The sequence below is a fragment of the Ptychodera flava genome, chromosome 21 (assembly GCF_041260155.1).
Source record: "Ptychodera flava strain L36383 chromosome 21, AS_Pfla_20210202, whole genome shotgun sequence".
Classification (NCBI taxonomy): domain Eukaryota; kingdom Metazoa; phylum Hemichordata; class Enteropneusta; family Ptychoderidae; genus Ptychodera; species Ptychodera flava.
In genome coordinates, this window is record NC_091948.1 from 28340431 (window position 1) to 28360779 (window position 20349).

Genomic DNA, 20349 nt, shown 5'->3' on the forward strand with positions numbered 1-20349 from the left:
GTGGATATTGAAATACTTTGTATCAGAGTTCCAAGAAATAATGCAAAATTTCTTTCTGACCGACAATGCTAAGTACTGGAGTTACAACACCAGTTTGCATCGGAATAGTTTGATGGCAGTTTCTCTTTGGAGTGTAAGCACTGATCAAACAATAATCAATGATACCATATGGAAAAAAATCTAGAAAATACAAACAAAGTAAATAATTGGGAGAAGAGAAAGAACACATACACTGTCAATCAACAATTTACTTGAACCATAATGTTTTGATGTAAAGTATGAAAACAGTTTTGGAAAGGCTCATATAACATTTATATAGATCAAGAAGTTACTGCATAGAATAAGGATAATCTCTGAATATTTTGTATTCCATGTTAGATGGCAGAGATGGATCACTGATCATTGTGTCACATCAGGGGAATTCTAACACACTTATTTTTTAACTCTTATATTCATACTTTTTGGAGAGCACCACCCATGTTCAGTCCTGCACATACATAATAATCTTGGTTTTTACCAAACACAAAATAAGCTTGTGTCTATCTTGGAATATCATTGTGACTGAGGTGTGTAGATAAGTCAAGTAATTCACCATTACATGGTCCTTGGAATATCATCCTTCTCCTAAGCTGCAATCATTGGTTTCATCAACTTTGACATTGTCAGTGATTTCCATATCACAGTGATGATGGTGATTAAGATCATTGTCATAGTTTTCATCATCCATCTTCATGATCTTCATCTCGTTGTCATCATCATCAACATCATCATCATCATCATCATCATCATCATCATCATCATCATCATCATCACCTTCATCATTGTTTTCATCATCAGGGTGCTCATCATTATCATCATCGTTTTCAACGCCATCATTGTGGTTGTTGTCTTTCTGCCCATCAACTGACTTTGATGTATGAACATCACTTTGACTTATCTCATGTCATTGTCCTTCATTTACACCAACTAACACAATACTTCTATGACTGTACCGTACTTGCAATACACATGAATTAACATGCGGATCTACAAACCACTATAACAGATTCTAGATGTGACTTTTGTTACAAACTTTAATAGAAAGGACTAGATTTACTAGGGATGGGCCAATATCCTGTGTTGAACTTTTAAGGCACATTCGGTAGTGTTTTAGGGCGATTTAAGGCATGAGGGTTTTTGGTGGATTGATAGCATATTTCACAGTGCCCCTTGTTAATTTAAATCAAGTGATTCACTACTTTTTTCTGGTTGTCTGTTGCTTTGCAAAGTCAACTTGTGAGAGCTACTTTCATAGTGTGCCATCAGATAACGTGCAGCACACATTTCATAGGTGATAAAAGCTGCATTTTTCAGAATGTAGTATGTTTTTCAACATGAAGATCTGTTTCTTGAGACAGGACAGCCCCTTCCTGTCATGGATATTCTAGTCTTAAGTATTTTTGTCAGACTTGCATGCTGAAATTTTTGTCAAACAACTTTGCAGTAATGCTGAAGTTGTAATTTTTACCAATTTTCAGGATGTAGATATAGCTATCATTATATTTTTTTGTATGAATGTTTTTGAAGGTGGCCATAGTGATATGGGATACAGTTCAATGTCTATTGATGATGGGAGTCGCAGCGAGAGTACCACAGTATCAGCTCTCTCTACGTTGGCACCGATGGCAGAAGTCACAACAGAACGATGCCGAAGTGAGGAGTCTCTCAGTGACTCCGCCAAGAAAGCTAAAAAAACTAGCCTTGGTACAAAAGGTAGATCCACATGAATTCTGTCAATGCCTGTTTTCAATATGCGTTAAGATTGTATGTCCCTCATATCCAGTTGCTGTAGTCGTATATACCCTGCCAAATCCCATTCCATCTCATAGTATCGGTGCAAATCCATATGTAAATCCCTACTTGCAAACATTTTCCAGAGTAGAGTTTGACTTTTTAATGGGATCTTTGTCAGCTGCTTTTTCCATTAGGATTGTACCAGGCTGTCAGAAGTGATCTTTTGAGTTTCCCGTCCATTAGATCTGCCCACAGCCCTGGCAAAAGTAGTACTCTCAGGAATTCAGTACAGTTTTTCCAAGGAGAGATGGTTTAAAACTACCGTGCATGGCCTTGATGCCCCCTTGAGAAATGCTAGACCTTTAGATTCCCTGTACAACTGTTGTTGTTTGAAATAATCTCACAAGAAGATTAGGGTGTTGGCGTGATTTTGACACAAAAACTAACAGAGTGCTGTGTTTCTTCTGTGCTAAATCATTTTTACCGAATTGTTTGGCAAAAGTAACAACTGCCGTCAATCTGCTAATTCTCAGTGAAATAGCTGTTGTTAGTTTCTTAATGCTTGCTTAGCTGCGTAACGCCTGCATGGTGCAGATCCTCAGTATGTAGCTCAGATGCACACCTTGCTTGCTATACTTTCACACAACTCTTTCTCTTCCAAGAATAAAATTTTTTTGAGTTTTTTCCTTCCAAGTGTCATAATCCTGGATGTGATTTTCATACCGCCCCATCTTCTAGAGAATGGTCAAAGTGAGTCGCCAAGATTTGATCCTATAGACTGTCATGACGGTCTGAGACCACGTTTAAGCAGTATTGTACGTAACTCAGTTGGCAGCTTTGGTAGCACAAGTAGTGTTGGAACCCTGCGTGGCAGTACAAGTAAGCCACCAAGACTCTCCGAGTCCACATAGAGTAGATTTTCACACAACAGTGAGGTAGCATGGCAACAAAAATGTTCTCAGCACATGTTCAGCTACTCGCTATCATGTAGAAGCTTAAAAAAACGCATGAATCTTTCAACTTCTTCTATTGTTGTCAATGACACATGAAAGTTGTGTAGTATCACAAACTGATCAGCTGATACTGTGAGCATTTTCTGTGCATGGTCTTAACTACTATGGCAGACTCCGTGGCAATGCATTGCATAATAACATTATTGTTGTCATGGTAATTGTCACACTGTTGTTCATACTGGAAAATGTGATAAAGCAACAGCTTATGACCATTATTTTTCAACAATGCTGATGCGGGATGAGGGTCTAGGAATTATTTGTCAATGTAAATGATAGTTTCTCAGTAAACAGGTTGGTTGTTAGTTTAATTCTAGTTATTGATTAATTTCTTGGAAACAAAGTAGTTTTAGTTTCTTCAAACTTTTAATTAGTAATACATGATTAAACTTCAAAACAGGAATCATTACAGTCATCCGAAAAATGTATTTAGACTATATTTTCCTAGTCACATAAAAGCAACCGTTAAGGAAGTCTTGCATGTCATTTTTGGCATTTCTACCTAGACATGGAGGACATGCAAACACTGAAACCACTTGTAATATATAGACATCTCAAAATTCTTTGCATTCAAAGTTAACACCCTGGATAAATATCTTTACATTCTACAACTGACAAAGATTTATAAATTATATCATCTACTGAGCTGATCACCTCACTTAGGATAAAGTGATTATGTAGTTGCATGTGTTGTAGATTCTATCAGTCACTCTGGTTTTTTTTTTTTTTTTTTCTTGATTCCATTCATAATCCCATGTAGTAATAAGCTGTGAAATTGTCATGTTTTTTATGTATGTATAACCCTCTGACAGAAATTTGTCCTCACAGCCAACTACTCCTTGTCTGCATATTATACCACATGGCTTTTCTGAGATATGTTTTTCACCCTAGGTCACCACACACAGTTCACTTTGTTTTGGCTATCCTGTGATCTGCTTAAGAACACACGTGTAGTTCAGAATGGCCATCTTTGTGTGGCTATCGTATAACAGCTTGGGTGCATGCCATCAGCTGGTGTACTCAGTTCTTTAATTTTGTCAAGATGGTTGCTTGTAACTATCTGACATAATATCAAAATGTATTGAGATGGTGACAGAAGAAACACAAAAATTATTGTAGTTTTCATCATGCATAATTGAACTTACTAACTCAGTGCAAATTATATTATTAATGAAACTTTCTCAGGAAAAAATCATGGTAAGGCTTTACAGATGCTTTCAGTGGGCCAAAAGGAAAGTTTTGATCGATATGGCCTATCCCAAAGTACCGGTAGATTGTTTGGATCAAGATCTCTACTCTGATCATTTCATGAAAATCATTACATGACTTCACCGTCATCAGCAACATTGAGATAAATAGTATTTGTGGGTCAAAGGTCACAGATAATTACATGAATCATCGCTGTTTTTCAAGGAAATATTTCCCCATGTTGTGTAAACATCTATAATAGCTTCCAAGACCCAAACCGTAACCTTATTCACATCATAAGGTGAAACTGTGGTAAGTTTGTCATTCATGGCTATCATAACTTTGAATCAGTTTAGTTTTCATAAATACTGTAAGTTATTTCACTGGGTTGGTTAATGGCTGGTACATGAAGGACAAACAACAAACAGACTTCTGTTCAATAAAATCAAACATTCTCCAACCGTTATGGGAAACATTTTAATATGCATACGTTTCGGTATGTGTTGAAATTTTGTTTAAATTCAGCTTTTCATCAAGACCCTTGGTAAACCAATGTTAAAACAGTTGTAAAAAAATATATAAAAACTTGAATTGGCTGTGGTGAAAGTCTGTGTTACTCTGAGTAGTGTAAGTTCTTGTCTGTATTGAGTATAAGATTTTAGAATTTTCATTGTACCTTTTACTAAAATTGCTGGGAAGGAAAGATTTTCCTCAGTAATGATGGCGTTGTTTGTCTTTTCACAGGCAGTGCAGCAGGACTTTTGATAACAAGCCAAAACTCTCTAGACGAGAATGTCTTTGACTCTCCAGAGCCGAGTAAAAGCAAAGTGCGAAAGAGACACAAAAGTGCCGGAGATCATAACAAGCATGCCAACATAATGTTGAGGAATCGTAATTTTAGTGGAGATAGTAGTGCAACTGTTACTTTGAATATGACAAAAGAGAGCAGTTTTGAGAGTGACTCCGGCTCAATCAAAACTGATGTATTTGCCAGTGATGCCAGAATTCTGGAAGGGTTGACAAGTTCTGATCCAAAAATAAGTTCCCCCAAACAGAGGACTTCCAAAGCGAAAAAGGAAACAAAGTTTGATCTAGGTAATATTGATAATGAGGAGGAAGATATTTCACCGTCATTTATCAGGAGGTCAAATTCTGAGGGACAGAACCCCATGAGAGCCAGAATAATAATGGAACGAAACAAACGAAAGGAGGAGGAGATCATCAAAGCTAAGGAGATGAAAAGGAAAGAGGAAGAATTGAAAAGCAAAGAAAAAACAGTTGTTGAAGAGGAGGAAGATATCAAACGATCAGATTCCAATTTGGAAATAATCCTTCAAGAGTTTGATGAATATGCACCTAACAAGGGGAGAGAGGAGAGCCCTGAGCCGGATGAGAGTGACGGAGAAGTTGACTTAAATGATGACAATAGTGACAGAACAAGAAGCAGTTCCATCTCCATCAAACAAAAACCATTCCATGAGGAAACAAGTATTCAAATCATGTCGTCCAGTTTTGAAGAACGCGCCGATTCCAAATGGGAATCTGGAAGTGAAGACATCCCCCACAGTCTCCCGAATCCGGCCATACTGCAGGGAAGTCCTCAAGAAAACCAGGAGGAATTACAGAATAAGCATGTCAACGCTGGTGATAAAACACCACAGAGGAGTTTTAGTAGTAACTTCCTTCAAGGACTGATTCAACAAGTAGCACAGAGTCCACCAACACCTGCATGGTTTGGTGGCAGCCCATTCGGTAAGAAAGGTAACGATGGTGGTGGCTCCACATCAAGACTAGATGCCTTGAAAGCTGCAGCCAGCGCCATGGCCAACAAAGTCAAATCTATGTCGTTGACAACACCGACAAAGTCTTCATCGTCCAGCATACCGCAAGATGTGGAAGAGACCGGCAGTTTGTTATCTTTCAAGGAGGAAAATGAATCTAAACATGGTATGTGGCACCATAGTCAGAGTGACACAAATCTGTTCAGTCAATTGTTATTTGATGATTTGCCATCTTCCACAGTTCCAGGCGTCTTTACAGGTAAGAACATAATTCTATCTTCATTGAATGCCATGTAGAAGCATTAGATGTAATGGACTCCTACCAGCTGTGATATGATCTAGTTTGCCTCGGCCACCTTACCTAGCATGTTGCATGCACACAGTGTACCAGTAGATCAAGCTGTAGAGTTGCACTCCGTAGAATTGCACCCAACTCATCTCAAGGGGAGGTATTTAATTTGCTTTTTAATTTTTACTTTTGTTGAATAGCATTTCATATATAAACCATTTGTTTATATTTAAGTTATTATGAAATCTGTTTTGATTTTATTGAACTGCCGTTGTTTTTTGAATTTTTGTTTCAACTTTCACCAAGTGTTGTGAAACTTTGCATGACACGTCTTGCATAAATAGAGAAATAGACCGTGGTGTAGTTTGTTTTCTCATAATAGTAATGCATGTGTGCTCATTTTTCAGTCACAGACACAGAACTCAAAACAAATTTATTTCACACACACACACACACACACACACACACACACACACACACAAACACCCTCGTACATATATAAGAACACATAGCAATACACAATTACGATTTTTGCTTTTATGATTTATAACTTTATTTTTCCCCTTTTCCCCCTATGATACAGGTAGTATTGATAGTTGGTGTTGGTTATGGTGTTGGTGTCGGTGTTCTCTGTTATAAAGACAAGTTTGATGTCGATGTACATTTTGCCACTGTGTAGATAATATGAATGCATTTGTAGAATATTAGTTATTTTAAAAAAAGCTGGTTGTATAGAGTCTTGACAGTAATATGATTTGCCCCGTTATCCGTCCTAATAAGGAAAGTCAAGTCGTTCAAAGTGCAATAGATGTTTATGAAAACGGCTTCTCATTTATTGTATGTGTTCAGCTTTAGAGTATGCATGTTTTGACCATAAGAGGGTAGCTACAAAGATGTGACATAATGACCTATTCTGAGTGACTATGTGTCCGTTTTGTATAAATCATACTATAGATTACCGGGGTCAACTTACCAGCTTGTTTTTATGAAACTGTTTTATTCAAATTCCTTCATAATTAGCAACAAACTTTTGAGTTCCTCATGGGGATCCTTAGTATCACCCTGTTGGAAAATTAGAGCATTGTCCTGCATAGAAAACTATTAATCGAAGTCTTAGAAGGGAAAAGTGTTGAAATGCTGTTGTTTCTGTGATATCTGTAGGATCTTAATTTTATATAAACTGAAAGATCTATCGCTTGGGGGCGCTCTGAGAGTGTAGAGAGCGCCCTCAAGTGATAAATCTTTCAGTGTAAATTTTATTATATACCTTATATATGCAGACTTTGTTCATATGACAGTGCTGATATAAAGTCAATTCTACATTGTAGGAAGCACGCCTTCTCTAAACGGACCGTTAGGTGATCAACCAGATGCTGGCAAATTTACAAGTTCACAGAGTCTATTCAATTATGTCATGGAAGTGAATGTCTCGAGCTGCAGCAAATGCACCAAGTGTAACACATGGCTGTATGATGAAGCTATAATGGCAGGGTGGTCAGCTGATGACTCTAATCTGAATACATCGTAAGTGAAATAGCAAGAGAATTCTTCCATCCCTGTGATAACTGTATAGGTATAAAAAAAGACGTTCAAAAGTTTTGGTGTTTTTTCAAAGAGCTTTAAAATGAGCCCCTGCAAGTGGTAGATCAGAATGAATTATAATCATTTGAGAGCCAGAATAACAGATAAATTGGATATCTTAAGATATGTTTACATTGCAGTGGTCTGTTTTTACTAGGAAATCCTGATGTAGCATGGTTGATGAAAACCAGCATGTGCGATCTTTTTGAAATTTCATTGAAATGTTCAGCTTCACAAAAATTTCCAGTTAGTTGGAATGCGTGCCTGTCCATACTACGCCATCAGATCTTTTCTGCACTGTCCAGTCAAAATTGAAATCAAATCACACCTGAACAAAATAATGTCTTGCATGGAATATTTTTAAGTGACATCAGCTTTGATGATGCTTATTTTCAAATGAACAAGCTATGTAAAGGAAAAAAGTTTCATGTAAAAGTCATCTTCATTGTTTCACTTTGAATGTAGAAGTTTGCAAGTCACTGATCTGATGCTAGAATTTCAAAGAATAGATGCAAAGTATTTCTACCGTCTATATATCTTTTGTTTTGGCAGTTACTGATGTTTTGTATAATTTATGCTTGTTTGTGTTCAACGACAACATTACATAATTTACACTCTGTATAGACTGTCATCTATTCAGTTTTAGCATGTACAGACCTTGCCACACATGTCCATATACTACTTTAACACCCATCCCCAGTCAGTGACCTGTGACCCCAGTTAAAATCTTTCAGTAAAATGTCATCTCAGCTTCAAAGATTTTGCATCTTAATATTTACATATACTCATTAAACTTCAGATCAACTACTCATGAACTATTCGTGTGATTGCTTGCATGTGATTTGATTTGTGATTTCTTTCATTTCTACAGGTGCTGCTTCTGTGGTGCATCGTTTGTTCCGTTTCTGCATGTCACAATACGTGATCTACGAAGTATCGGAATTGGAAGAAGTGCAATATCGCCCAGCCAGTCACTGGAAAGTATGCATAGCCTTCACTCGGCCCCAACATCTCAAACAGCCAACCCACCCCCAACAGTACCAGAGGATCAGAATGCTCAAAATTCAAGTGTGGAAAATCTTCTCTTTGGTGATAACATGGATGGTGCAATTCCACCAGATGCAACAAGTGATGCAGTGAAAGGTAGCCTTAGTCCAAGACAGTTAAAATATGTGAGAAACGTTAGTAGTCCGGCTGATCTCCTCACTGATCTTGAACAGACTGATGGCACTTCCCATTCCAAATCTCTGCCAAGAATGATTCAGAAATCGGGAACAGAGGCAAGAAGACGTTGTACCAGTGAATGTCTGACATCAACTGCAGACTCTAGGAGACTTGATGAGAAAAAAAATCGATATAGGTCAGTGAATGGGTTACATATGTGAGTAGTGGGGAATAACTGATTGTAGTTTGTCATTTTTTGCTGACATTTTTAATAGTGAATTATTCTCATTTCCGTCATTTTTTAGGCCAAAAAGTTCCCTCTCAAAATTAATCACCAGGTTGCTGTGAAATTTGACTAAGCAGGTTCTGACACCAGTTGTATATATTTATGAGGAAATCATCAGACAAAGTGGATGACATTGAAATTTTGAGTAAAGTCAATTTTGAATTTTGAGAATTGTGAATACTAAGAAATAAGACAATTGACTTTTGCAACACTAAAGCTTGAGGAAATTTGTAATATTATTGATTAAAAGTGTCCTGTTCAGAAATCATGCAGATGGGTTTTAAATTTTGCGTTTTCATGTCCTGTTTATTGTGAAACTGCCATTGTTTGACAGTGCCATAAAAAGACATTGGAAGCATATCTTGTAGTAATAGGAGAATTCCTGTTGAAATTTCTGACCATTATGATACCATATGTACTAGATATAGATACTGTCAGATCTAAATCCATTTTGATCAACATTTGAGCTTAAAGGTATACAGTCACCTTTCATCTAAATATGCCCATATATAGTCAAAGGGGCGTTCCTTGTATTCAAAATGCACATGTGATGGTGCTGTTGTTAAAAAGCGGCCACCTGCTTAAAATCTGTGATTGGTTAGATTTTCTCTTTCCATGGTAACTGTGGCAAAATTGGAACAGGTGACTGTATACCTTTAATATCATTGACAGTATTGTATCAAAGATTGCTATTAATTGGTAAAGTTCCTGCAGACCAACGTAAAAATACATCATTGCTTTTGAAGTTTATTTGACCTTTTAGCAATGGTTCTGCACTTTTTGAATTCAAACAGGTTATTTTTTTATGTTGAATTTTATACTATGTATTGTTACGTGCAGAGAAAACGAACAAAAGGGTGAACTCAGCAGTTAACGTTTAAACAAAATTTATTACAAAAATAAAACTAATTGCTAAGTCAGGGATAGAGTACAAGCTTTAAAAGTGTACAGACTACTTATCTCAGCTGGGGACGGCAAAGCTCCAGTCTCAGAGTTGTAACAGTCAGTCGGATGAATGAACAGTCCTTGCAGGCTTGAAGCTGCACAAAGTCCACAGTATAAATCCAGCGTTGGCAGTGAAGGTCTTGAAAAGTCTTGAGAATGACTACTGCTGGAGTTTAGTAACACACAAGAGACACGATCCCAAAAGTCTGACTGGAAGCTGAGGCACGTCCCTTTTATAAAGGCATATAAGAACAATCTAGAACTTTTATTGACATGCTAATTACTGTTCTAAAATTATCTCCCTTACACAACTAATCAACTTTCCAGAACATTCCAAACATGACTAATTGAATTCAAGGTTGTTAGGTCATCAAGGGCAGTGACCTTGAGAATGTTCTAGACTAATTGAACTCAGGTCATGATGAGTGTGGGGGAAATGACCTACATAACACACCCCCTCTTCAAAAAAAGAAAATTTTTCAAAGAAAAATCTTTCTTTTACAAATGTAATCTTGAAAAAGATTTAAGTACTCAATTTTTGTTTACTCTAAAGTAAAATTTCTTGAAAGTGAACAACAATAAAATTTCTTGAAAGTGAACAACATATAACTCTAAATACGAGAGAGACAGTCTGCAATTAAATTGTCTCTGCCTTTGATATGTCTAATGTCAAGATTAAACTCCTGTAACATTAAACTCCATCTTAGCAATCTCTGATTTTTGCCTTTAAATTTCTGCAGAGAAACAAGAGGGTTGTGATCAATATAAACCACTATTGGCTGATTTGAAGAAGTAACATAACTTCAAATGCTGTAAAGCTAATATCAAAGATAAACACTCTTTTTCAATTGTAGAGTAGTTTCTCTGGGATTTGTTAAATTTGCGTGAAAAATAGCAAACAGGATGATCTACACCATGACTATCCTCTTGCAATAAAACAGCACCAGCAGCCGTATCACTAGCATCTACAGCTAATTTGAATGGCAAAGTGAAATCTGGTGCAGACAACACTGGGGCACTTTGCAGTATGGCTTTAAGTGTATCAAATGCCTGTTGGCATTGCTCTGACCAAACAAACTTTACTTTCTTTTTAAGTAAGTTAGTCAAAGGCTCAGTAATTGTGGAGAAATTTGGACAGAATTTTCTGTAGTAACCAGCCATACCGAGAAAGCGCATCAGTTGTCGTTTGCAGTTTGGTATGGGAAAACTTGAAATGGCACTGATTTTGGCATCAACAGTTTTACCTCACCCTGTCCTACAGTATGTCCGAGGTAAGTCACCCTCGCCCAACCAAACTCAGATTTGGCAAGGTTGACAGTCAACATTGCTTTACTCAGTCTCTCAAAGAACTTCCGCATGAGCTTGATGTGTTCCTCCCAGGTGTCACTATACAGGATGACGTCGTCAACGTAAGCTGCACACCCGTCTAGCCCGGATATGACGTCGTTGATCATCCGTTGGAACGTTGCCGGAGAGTTCTTCATTCCGAATGGCATCACCTTGTACTGGAACAATCCGTCTGGTGTAACAAAGGCGGATATTTCACGAGCACGATCCGTCAGAGGGACTTGCCAAAATCCCTTCAGTAGGTCAAATTTCGTCACATACTTGGCTTTTCCCACTCGGTCGATGCAGTCATCAATCCTCGGGATTGGGAAAGTGTCTGTCTTTGTTAAAGTGTTGACCTTCCTAAAGTCCGTGCACATACGATAACTGTGATCTGATTTGGGAACAAGTATGCACGGCGAACTCCAGTTACTTTTACTGGGTTCAATAAAGTCATTGTCCAGCAGGTATTTGACTTCTTCCTGGAGATATTTCGCTTTTGTTGGATTCAGTCTGTATGGATGTTGTTTTACAGGCTTACTGTCCCCAACATCAACGTCGTGATAGATGACGTTCGTCCTCGTTGGAACATCTTGAAACAGGTGTTTATATTCATGGAGCAGTTCTTTCACCTGTTGTTGTTGTTCTGGCTGGAGGTGTGCCAACTTTGTAGACTCCAGCTTCTCCAGGATTTCTGAGTTCTGAAGCTTGACCGAGCCCAGCTTTGAGTTTAGAGTATTTTCACTCAAGTCAGTTTCAGTATCACTATCTTCATAATGGCTTGAACTGACTGCACTGACAGGCTGAGTTATAGTAGGATTATCCCTATCCAAATATGGCTTAAGCATATTTATGTGACATAGCTGTTTTTGTTTTCGCCTGCCAGGTGTTATTATGATGTAATTTAAATCACTCAATTTCTTATCAATTAGGTATGGCCCAAAGTAACGAGCATGGAGTGGTTTGCCAGGAACCGGAAGTAGAACAAGAACTTTTTGACCTGGTTCAAACTTCCGTTTTGAGGTGCTTTTATCATATTTGGTTTTCATTGACTGCTGAGATGACTCAAGATTTTCTCTGGCTAATTCACATGCTTTAGAGAGTTTTTGTACGAAAATCTGACACATATTGCAAAATATTCAGACAATCATCATCGTCTGATAGGAATTTCTCTTTAACGAGCTTAAGTGGGCCACGGACTGTATGTCCAAATACAAGCTCAAATGGGCTAAAACCAAGAGACTCCTGAATTGACTCTCTAACAGCAAAGAGCAAAAAATGAATTCCTTCATCCCACTGCTTCTCTGTGTCAAAACAGTAGTCCTAATCATGTTTTTCAAAGTTTGATGAAATCGCTCAAGAGCACCCTGACTTTCTGGATGATAGGCGGATGACCTATACTGTTTAATGCCTAGCTGATCCATTACTTGTTGAAAAATTCCAGACATAAAGTTGGAGCCTTGATCGGACTGGACACATTTAGGGAGGCCAAATAAAGTGAAAATTTGACTAAAGCTCTCACTATAGTCTTTGTCTTTATATTTCTCAGTGGTATGGCTTCTGGGAACCGAGTTGATGTACACATTATTGTCAGCATGTACTCATTTCCTGATCTTGTTTTTGGTAGGGGCCCAACACAGTCTATTAGTATCCTACTAAATGGTTCTTGAAATGCAGGAATTGGTTGTAAAGGGGCCTTTGGAATGGTCTGATTTGGCTTTCCTACCATTTGACATGTGTGACAAGTTTTACAGAAATGTGCTACATCCTGCCTGAGATTAGGCCAATAAAAGTGACTGAGAATTTTATGATAAGTTTTCCTTACTCCCAAATGACCAGCCCAGGGCGTTTCATGGGCCAGGCGCAATATTTCAGCACGATAGGGCTTTGGAACCACAATTTGATGTTTTATAGCCCAGTCGTCATCAACCAAGACATCTGGAGGTCTCCATTTACGCATGAGAATACCAGATTTTGTATAATAGGAAACAGAGCTATCTGAAGTTTTACCTTCATCATCTACCCTGTCAAACAAAGACAAAATATCTGGGTCTTTGTGTTGTTCTGCAATGAGATTTGATCTAGAAAATGTCTGACTTTGGTCAGCAGAGTTTTACTGGAAGTTGCAAATCCACGAGGGATAACGGAATGATCCGTGTCAAACACCTGACTGAGAAAGGTGTCATTTAAGTCAACATCTGTGACATTATTTTTGAGAGTATTTTGATTCTCGGAAGTTTTCTTTGACATGGCTCGAGTAATAGCACACGAAGGAAATAAATCGGGTATCTCTTGTTCAATTGGCTCTGGATCCTGATCTAAAGTAGGATTATCAGTCACAAGTGGATTAGTAATGACCTTGTCCCCAGCAAGGTCGTTTCCAAGAAGAAGGTGAATCCCTTCAAAAGGCAAAAAAGGCCTAATACCTAAAGTCACAGGTCCAGAAACAAGTCCGAAGACAAATAGACATTATGGAGAGGAACAGGAATGTAGTCATTGCAATCTACCCCCTTAATAAGAACTTTAGAACCTGAAAATGACTTTTCAGAAACGGCAGGGTATCTGCCAACAAAAGAGACTGGGAAGCCCCGGTATCTCTTAAAATTTTGACAGGGGTAGCGGAAGAGAAATCACTAGAAAGTGATATAAAACCATTATGAATAAATGGCTCGAAAATACCCATAATGCTATCTTGAGAAGAATTGACCTTGACCTCATTAATTGGGGATAAGAGGGGTTTAACCTCAGAAAGTGTGTTACACACATTATTAGACTCTAATTGAGTTGACAAAGAAATAAAGCCAGTGGGCTTAGATCCACTTTGACCACTTTGACCTTCATGTTTTCTTTTCAATTTGAAACACTCTGACACTCAATGGCCATCCTTCCTACAATAATTACAAGAAAGTGTACCGAACTGTTTTTCAGAAGGAGATTGAGACTTGGGATCCGATGACATGCGAGTGTCACTTGAATTTTGTGAACTGTTGTCATTGGATTTCTTACTCTCCTTTGATAAATTCTTGGATGTAAAGGAGGAGTTAAATTTCCCTGCATTGTTTCTGTATGAAAAGGACTGGGATGGTTTGCTGAGAAAGGAAGATTTGTGGGTCAATGAATAATCATCGGCCAAACGTGCAGCAACCTCCAATGTATCTGCCTTTTGTTCATTGATAAATGTCTTGATGTCACTCCGGATGCACCTTTTAAATTCCTCAATCAAAACAAGCTGTCGTAATTTGTCATAATTCTGACTGACCTTTTCCGAAGAACACCAACGATCAAACAGTTGTTCTTTTGTTCGAGCAAATTCAACATAAGTTTGATCCTTCACCTTCTCACAATCCCTAAATTTCTGACGGTAAGCTTCAGGCACCAACTCATAGCCCTTGAGAATTAATTCCTTCACAGAATCATAATCTGAAGCCTGCTCTACTGACAACTGAATGTAAATTTCTCTGGCTTTACCCACCAAAGCACTCTGCAAAAGCATAGACCAGGACTCCTTAGGCCAATTCAGACTCTGAGCAATTTTCTCAAAATGAAGGAAATATTTATCAACATCCTTTTCTTGGAAAGGGGGAACTAACCTGAAATGCTTAGTGATGTCAAACTTGTCTGAAGGGAAGAATTTTCCTGACTGTCCAAGCTCTAAACGTTTTATTTCTACCTGTAATCGCTGTTCTTCTAATCGCAATTCTTTTTCTCTCTGTCTTTCTTCCATTTCTAATCTTTCCTGCCTTTCTTTTTCTTTCTGTCTTTCTTCCATTTCTAACTGCATTCGTATTTTTTCTTTTTCTAATGCCTGTCTCTCTTTTTCATTTGTAATTCTTTTTCTTTCTGTCTTTCTTCCATTTGTAATTCTAGTTTCTTAATCTCCAAATTTGTCCGCAATTCTAATTCTAATTTTCTGAGTTCAGAGGAAGACTCAGGCTCATAATCTTTAAGGCAGACTCCTCAAAATGGCCAGAATTAACTAAATGTTTTGCAATCTTGAACTGTATTTCTCGCTTGCGCATAGATCTTTTGACATCTACTTTAAGGAAATTGGCCAGTGCTATGAGGTTGTCTTTTCTGAGGGAATTAAATGTGTCCTGATCAAGGTCATCCATAAATTCGTCTGGCTTGAATTCCGCCATGATTGAATTTCGCTGAGTTCACAGTATACAGTAGTTTTGAAAAGGCTGTCAAAATGTTGTCAAACGGCTCAAAATATTCGTATCCCGGACAAGCCCCAATTTGTTACGTGCAGAGAAAACGAACAAAAGGGTGAACTCAGCAGTTAACGTTTAAACAAAATTTATTACGAAAATAAAACTAATTGCTAAGTCAGGGATAGAGTACAAGCTTTAAAAGTGTACAGACTACTTATCTCAGCTGGGACGGCAAAGCTCCAGTCTCAGAGTTGTAACAGTCAGTCGGATGAATGAACAGTCCTTGCAGGCTTGAAGCTGCACAAAGTCCACAGTATAAATCCAGCGTTGGCAGTGAAGGTCTTGAAAAGTCTTGAGAATGACTACTGCTGGAGTTTAGTAACACACAAGAGACACGATCCCAAAAGTCTGACTGGAAGCTGAGCACGTCCCTTTTATAAAGGCATATAAGAACAATCTAGAACTTTTATTGACATGCTAATTACTGTTCTAAAATTATCTCCCTTACACAACTAATCACTTTCCAGAACATTCCAAACATGACTAATTGAATTCAAGGTTGTGAGGTCATCAAGGGCAGTGACCTTGAGAATGTTCTAGACTAATTGAACTCAGGTCATGATGAGTGGGGGTAAATGACCTACATAACAGTATGCGCATTTGAGATATTTTCATACCAATTTTATCACCAGTTCACCTCCACAATGTGAATTTGGTGGAGCTGCAGATGATGAAATGTTATCATCAAGCCTATCATCCAGCATCCAAGGATCTCGGGAATACCTCCCTCCACCCCGGAAATCTTGTAATCCAGACCCTGTTTCAGTGCCATATCTCAGTCCACTTGTGTTGAGGAAAGAAATGGAAAATGTCATAGACCATGAAGGAGAACATTGTCTTCTGTCTCCAGATTTTGTTGATGAGCATCCAATTATATTCTGGAATTTGGTAGGTGAAAACTGACAGATTTGGATTTCTGTTGCACTTTATACTGTGAAAGAGTTAGCACCATATGTACGCGTCAGCATAGCCTTGGTTACCAAGACTCCACTTTTGGGCTCTCATCCAGTGGTCTGCAAACGTTGTTGCAGTACGGACAAAGTGATGCATCCTGGGAGTAACTAATCAAAGATGTAAATTATGTTTTGAGACAAAGTCTAAGAATCACGGGATTTCCTCAGACTGAGAGGGGGAAGATGGATGAAAGCCCCAAGTGCATTCTGGGTAACTGAGACTGATGCTAGCACTGGTTTGCTTTTGTCACATGACTTCTTTGTTGTCCATCATGGCTATGCTGATATCTGCATTGTTCAGACCAAGATTGCACAGCGGTTAGATCATTTCACTTTGAGTCAGTGGCTTTAAGTGATTTTTTTCACAGTTTTTGTGTTTATTGTCATCTATGGTTTCTTGTTCTACTCCCCAAAGCAGCCTGTACATGTTTACACTACATTGTTATTGTTGACAAGTGAATTCTAGTCCGGACTAGAATTCAAACATAAACAGTAATAGAGCATTTAAAACATATACACACTGTGTTGACAAGGAAATTATCAGTGTTTCAGTATGCTATGGGGAGTGGAATATGAACTTGCTGTTGGTATATAAAAATATAGAAGAAAAAATCATCAATAATTACACCTACATGCCTTTACATGTGGTCCATTGCTCAGTAGAATTGTCAAAATGTAATGCATTGTCAGAATTCTTGTCCAAGATTTGATTGAAGATAAATCGCAATGGTAATTTTGTTTTTAGAAATGATTTTACTCACGCTTTAAAAAAAAGTTCTCAATATCAGTTGTTGCAGTGACAAGGATTTCAAAAGCTTAGTTTTTATAACAGAGGGAGAGTGCAACAAGAGAGAGAGAGAGAGAGAGAGAGAGAGAGAGAGAGAGAGAGAGAGAGAGAGAGAGTTGCTGTGATAGTCTGTAATTGATCCACACCAAGTTATTATATATGCAGGATTTGTAACCTAAAATCATAAAGTTCAGTCTAAGATTTATCAAAGTTATAGCAGACTCTTTCCTTCCTGATTTTGACGTTGGCTGGTTAAGTATTCTTTGAAAGAAAGAGGGGCATCTTTTCTTCAGTACACACATTCAACAACTGAAAATATTAAATCACAGTGCGTATGCATACTGTTTCAAACCTGACAAATTGTGTCAATCATATAAAGGATTACAATTTTTCAACCTTTTTTTAGGTTTGGGTTTTCAAAAGATTAGACCTACCGAACAATTTACCTGGATTGATCCTATCGGCGAACAGTATCAACAAAGACAATACAACAGTAAGTCTTCAATCATAAAATATGCCATCATTTGTATCTACAGGCATCTTGTAAATGGTTCATGGTTGTAAAGTTATTGATCGTTATGAAGATTTAATGCTGAAAACATTTCTATTTAAAATAATTTATTGGCAAAGCATTATATTGTTGATGTACCGTTACCATATGGAGTGTGTTGCAAGAAAACCTTTTCCAGAATTTCTTAAAGTAAAGGATACTACTGTTTTCCTTGAAAAGTGTACATAACATCTCATTCTTTTCAGTCTTGTCAATTACAAAGGCATACTTGTTTTTAAAAATATTCACAAGAAAATCTCTGGAGAAAGTCATGGGCAGTAGTTTGAAAAGGAATTTTGATACAAATACAGTTAAACCTGTCTAAACTGAACCGTACAGGGACTGAGAAAATTGTTCGGTTTTGAGGGGTGTTTAGTTTATAGAGTTCTATTGGAATGGGACTGGGAAAAGTGTTCAGTTTAGACAGGTTTCCAGTTTAGACAGGGTTGGGTTTCGACAGGTTCACTGTATTAGCGACTTGAAACTCCAGTGATATCGATGAGTGAAGGTCTTTCAAATGTGTTGTGTGTACATGATACGTCCACTTATTTCATCACAATATTGACGTTAATGAAAACAAAACTTTTACTTTCCAACAGACGAACAGTCAATGGTTGTCTCGTGATAGTCGGCATGTCTTGGTTCATGTGATGTGGGATAGTGTGAGATGCCAGGAAGATTTTGGACAACCAATGTACATGATGTGGAATTCCGTCTATCAAGGTTCTCCATTGGTACACGCACTGGTAACAGAACAGCCATTCAGTAGACAGTAAGTATCTGTGATACTTTAAAAGTCAATTACTTATTTGCATCTCTGACAAACCTCTGAAAAATTGTCCTATAATTGCTTTGTACTTTCATGCATGTAGATTTATCTTCTTACAGTTGTCTTCCATCTTCTTACACTGATACCATAGATTTGTAGTGTATGTACCTTGTAAAGTAGACATTAACTTCAAAATAAATAAACTCTCTGTTCACGTGGTTTTAAACAAAATACTGAACCTGGTATTTGTGAACTGTGAAATTGCATTATTTAAAGGTGATATTTTTGCTGTGCTGTCATCAAATCAAATATGGAACGTCTATCTTCAACTCATTAGGTCCTTAGGGACTTTCCTATTTAGATTTTTAATATATTGCAAGTGTTGTGGTTTTACGTTTGTGTAAAAAACACCAGGGTGATATAAGAAACTACTCATCTGATTGCATTGATTAACCGTTTGAGCGCTGTAATTTTCTCCCGCCAAAATTTTAGTGCAAAATTTTATCAATTTTCATGAATTTTTCTGTAATTTTTTTGATAATTTTGGACCAAATGGACATCACATTTCATTGGCTACAGTTTTTTTCTCATAATTTTGGCAAAAATCTGAGAAAAATTGACTTGGGTTTATTTATAAAGGGACAAAAATAGACTTTGGCACTCAAAGGGTTAATGTTTTGATCAAACCTGTGCTTATTTAGACTGATAGACAGGGTTTATCACTGCGTTTTGACCACATCTAAAAGTGAGGGCTTGAGAGGGTGTATTCCGGTATATCTGACAAATCTTGTCAAAAAAAGAGAGGTATATTAAATTTCTCCTTTCAGGTTCATGGAATCTGTTGTCCAAAGTATTCAATGTAATGACGTACTGGCCCCCATTCGATGGATGTTAGAACGTTACAGAAAGCGTCCCAACCAACAACGGCATCATAGCATTTACAGAGATATCCTTTACCTGGCCCTTGCTGCCTGTGGTAGAGAGAATATAGATATTGGTAAGTGAAGTTTTCCACAGTGTAGAAGTCATAGAATGGCTTACTGTAAGTTGTTTATTTGCTCTGTCACTTGTTGTGTTTTTTTGCCTAACTGTACTTGTTGAGCCCTGAAGCCCTATCAATTTCATGACTTTGAGAAGCGAAAAGATTGGAAAAGTATTCAAGTTTTGATAAAGTGTTCAAAAGATTGACACTTCATGTACTGTACTTTGATAGTTGCATATGTGCTATACTTGCAAGACAAATTTCCCACTTCAGGGACAATAAAGTGTTATAATAATGCGTACTTGATGAAAATGGAAGGAGACCAAAACTGGGTTTCTCCAACTGTTCATGAGATCAATGTGTAAACCTAGCTCCTGGAGTTAAAAGTACCATGTGATTCCAGTACAAATTGCACTCGAGAAACAAGGTTGCAAATCTGCATATGTCAATGAGACTTTACTTGAAATAGTTAAAGTCTCAAAGGTAAGTATTATTTACAAAAATGAAAATCCAGGAGGGATTTTCCATTTCCCTGATCCCCTCTTCAGATTGATTGCTAGAAACTGCAGAAAAGATGACAAATTCTGTTTTTCTCATCATTTAAGGTAGTATACGCCTCAAAAGTGAAAGACTTCAATATTTGCTCAAACTTTCCATAAGGAATCTTTTAACTCTTTCAAAATTAAGAATAAAAATCGGGGGTCACTGTGCAGATTTTTGAACCATAAAACAAATAATCCAAGATTTACCG

At 37.5% G+C, this 20349-nt stretch overlaps 1 protein-coding gene across 1 annotated transcript in view; it reads left to right on the forward strand.

The window, feature by feature from the left end:
* Positions 1–20349, forward strand: part of LOC139121915 (C-myc promoter-binding protein-like) — an 81286-nt gene that overhangs the window by 57809 nt on the left and 3128 nt on the right. Inside the window, 9 exon segments of the mRNA XM_070687230.1 lie at positions 1567–1752; positions 2512–2652; positions 4716–6011; positions 7370–7565; positions 8494–8982; positions 16190–16445; positions 17704–17790; positions 18447–18619; positions 19444–19613. Coding sequence (XP_070543331.1) covers positions 1567–1752; positions 2512–2652; positions 4716–6011; positions 7370–7565; positions 8494–8982; positions 16190–16445; positions 17704–17790; positions 18447–18619; positions 19444–19613 — 2994 coding nt within the window.